The sequence below is a fragment of the Tricharina praecox genome (genome assembly GCF_024521635.1).
Source record: "Tricharina praecox strain CBS 144465 chromosome Unknown BZA05scaffold_26, whole genome shotgun sequence".
NCBI classification, from domain to species: Eukaryota; Fungi; Ascomycota; class Pezizomycetes; order Pezizales; family Pyronemataceae; genus Tricharina; species Tricharina praecox.
Window position 1 is genome coordinate 62,318 of NW_026250428.1, and position 3,651 is coordinate 65,968.

At 50.9% G+C, this 3,651-nt stretch overlaps 1 protein-coding gene across 1 annotated transcript; it reads right to left on the reverse strand.

Annotated features, from left to right (window-relative positions):
* Positions 1–3,089: 3,089 nt before the first annotated feature.
* On the reverse strand, positions 3,090–3,278 carry BZA05DRAFT_318834 (uncharacterized protein; the record flags this gene model as incomplete). Its single annotated transcript, XM_051480416.1, has 1 exon — positions 3,090–3,278. A coding segment is annotated over one exon (189 nt), but the record flags the coding sequence as incomplete, so codon positions are not given.
* Positions 3,279–3,651: the final 373 nt, after the last annotated feature.

Genomic DNA, 3,651 nt, shown 5'->3' on the forward strand with positions numbered 1-3,651 from the left:
CCATCTTATTTCTTGACTGGAACTTGCGAACCACTTCTTAGAGTCATGGAAATCATCTCGAAGGGTGGGGTGCAGCCGACGGAGCGCAGTGGACGTGGCAGCATTCGTTAAGGCAATGCGGTTTCCAGGCGGACGTGAGTGACCATCGTTTCCCGACCCGAGAGCACTCCAATTCTACTGCTCCTTTTCAGCACGTAATATCTTACGTCAACTCGGCCAACGATCGCCGTCACGCGACCTCGGCCGCTAAAATTTACCCCTCAACAGATCCCCTGTCATCACACGTGGAAAAACGTGATATTACTAGTCACTGTCGCTACCGAAATCCGGATCCATGTTACCGTAGATCATCTTCGGCTACACTAACGATTAGGCTTTAGGCCTCCCAATCCCTGGATGTCAGCTCCTCGCTACCGATATCCCTTTCGATGTTCATCAAGTGCTCGAGCTACGGAACTGGGGGGCGTGGGAACAGGTGGGGTGGAAGTAACTAGTGCGCAGGTTGCGATGTCGGGCTGATGTTGCGTGGGCTGTAGTACCTATGGTGGGGTGACTTCGGCTGAAGAATATTCACGATCCATCCGATTTTGGTTCATGTTTCCAAAGTATGTACTCTTGGATGTCACAGACCCGATTGTCACTATGAAGAGCTCAATGGCGGCTTTTCGAGAATCGAATCGAGAGGTCGATGACGGGGATGAGTAAGCGCGCGCGGCGATTGCTCAGCAAAGGTCAATGCCTATTGACCGCTTCCGCTAGGTACTGTGGAACTTTAATCGATGCGCTTCTAGGCAGGAAAATGGCAACGTTTCATTTCGGTACTCGTCTTTCTATATTTTTCTATCCGTATTTTCGACTTCCTGCTAACTACTTTCTTTCCAGCACCGTTGAAATCACCGTTGCGATACATCACATCAACACTTTCCCGCCGCCGGTGGTGAAGGCGGGAGTAGCTTTGACCCCGACTCGCAGGACATCGCGAGTCGCGCACGCTAAGGCCGTTGTTATCGCAATGTATCCAGACTACGCAACGACAGCAACGCATGTGGAAACCCCGCATGCAGCGTAAGCCGGACTTCTCACTCCAGCTTGTTATCCAGCCTGCAGCGACAATTTTCTCGCTCGCCCGCATGCATGCATCGAAGATCTGGACCGCCTATACGCCCCACAAACCTGCTTGAGTCATTTATGGACGACGTTTGGGATACTACGTGATCTATTGAGGTGTGGAAGTGTGGAGGTATGCATATTGCCCGTGGTGGGATGGCAGTCTGGCGAAGTATATGCATACTAGTGGGGTGTAAGGTTATGGAGCTTCTGAGTGGACGCCACCGCCGCGACCGGCTGACGGAAACTATATGACGGACCGCGGGCGACGGGACACGGCGAGCAGCACAAAAGGATCTTCGCATGGATGTCACTGGCGAGTTCTGATAGGGCTGATAGCGGGCTATGGGGAACGCTTGAGCCAAGTGGGCCTGGCTCGAGCGATCACAGTTGGGAGAGCGAGAGAGGTGGATTAATCGCGAGAATTGAGAGACTGTTCCGTATACCGTCGAATACTGTGCGTAAGCTTCCACGTACCGTGACATGCGAGACGTGAAACGGAATGGTTGCCTCCACGTTGTCCGCACCGCCGAACTTGGGACCGCACTCCTAGAAAATGGATTGACTTGATACGCCACGTTTATTGTCTCGCATCATTCGCAATCCCTGGGTTCGCACATCATTTACCAGCTCCGAGCAGACCACGAAATTGATTAACTTGAAAAACGACATTTATTGCCTCCAATCATTCGCGATCCCCGAGCGCACATCACCTCATTCCGTCACCGCCAGCAGAAAATCCCGTACACACGCGGCAAATCCTGAAGAAAAGCTTCGAAATGGGAAAACAGAGAAGAAAACACTATCAGCTTGCAAAAAGACACCTGCTGCTTCCTAACTTCCCGTGTGATTTTACCGTTAATCATCACGATATGAAAGTTTTTGAAGCAAGCAATGCTGAGCGCATGGCGCCACAGAATCATGGACAAAAAAAGGACAGAAAAAAGCTACACAGAGAAATCAGTATTTTCGAATCTTCAAAAGCGTCGCACGAGAGGATCGCTATAGGTACATACCACTATATTCGGGAAAACAGAAGAAAAGATACTATGAGTATGGTTGATTTTCCGTGTGATGTTTCTGTTAATCCGCACGATTAGGGGCTGTTCTGATCGCTGGGAAGCCAGAAATCCGGTACTCACGACAAAGTCCTCGAAAAGTGATGTTTTTTTCATTTCAAAGACGTTGCAGAAGAGAACCACCGTGATACTCGGGTGTGGAAAGATTTCGTTGCGACCGTCGCAGCGGTTTAGTAATGAAACCCACCCAAGAAGTATCCTAAGACTAGCCGATATTAGTATCACGCTTCAAGTTTTGGAGAAGAGAAAAAACTGACCTGCAAACAAACACGTAATCGTCTACCCAGACACACAGAACAAACACCAACGCCAAAAGCAACATCTCATCGAATATTATACCACCATGCACAGTAAGAGCTTCCTAACCGGAGCCCAGTCATCATCGAGAAGAGACTTTGGAGCCAAGCTCTCAAACCTTCTTGCGCTTGTTATGTTTATACGAGCCTTCGGTAAGCTTGGAGTGACCATCTTCCACCTTCTTGAGCTTGGTCTGTCCCGCCGAGTCTTCGATGACTTTCGCGTCACTCTCTTTAACCTTCTTGTGTTTGTTGTGTTTATCCGAGCCTCCGGTAAGCTTGGATTGATTGTCTTCCACCTTCTTGGGCTTGGTCTGTCCCGCCGAGTCTTCGCCGACTTTCGCGTCACTCTCTTTAACCTTCTTTTGCTTGTCCCGTCTCTCCGAGTCTCGACCGACTTTTGCGTCACTCTCTTGAACCTTCTTGGGCTGCGCGTTCTGTCGATTAGAGTCTTCGGCAACTCTAGACGGTGCTGAATGACTCTTAACAGGCGTATCGGACTTCGCAGCAGCCGGGGCAGGCTTCTTCCGTGCCTCTTCTCGCGGTGCTTCTTGAAATCGCTGCGCCACATCATCGTTTGGCCACACTCGGCTCAAGTGTATGCCGCCAGTTTGGTATGGACACGGATGTGCGACGTGATCTGGTCCTGCTTCTTGGCACCGGTATAACCGCATGCCTGCCAAGAGCATTGCAGACACAGGTTCTTGTGGATTTTTCGTCCGATGTGCTCCTCGCAGATGTGGTCGTAAAGATCATCCGGGCTGTTGAATGTTTTAGCACAAGTCCCCCAATGACATCGTGAAGACATGGTGGCCTGGCTCTTGGTGGGGGCTGCGGCGGGTTGAGATGGCTGGGCGGATGCGGCGATCAACTGGGTGGCTGGTTGCGAGTTTCTTGATGAATTTGGGATGGGTGGCTGCCCCTTCGCTTGCAGCTCCGGTTTTCCTTGCTCATCGGCTTCCTCTTCCTTGATAACCGGCTGCTTGTCGTTGATAAGCGGCTTCTTATCCTTGATAAGCGGCTTCTTATCGGCTTTTGACTGCCGTGCGGAGTTTGTTTGTTGTTGTGGGACTGTTGCTGGAGAAGCGACGGCGGCTATGTAGTTGTGAGATTGTCGGTGAAGGAGGGATGGGGTTGATGGAGTTGTGGGTTTGTCGGTGGAGGGCATT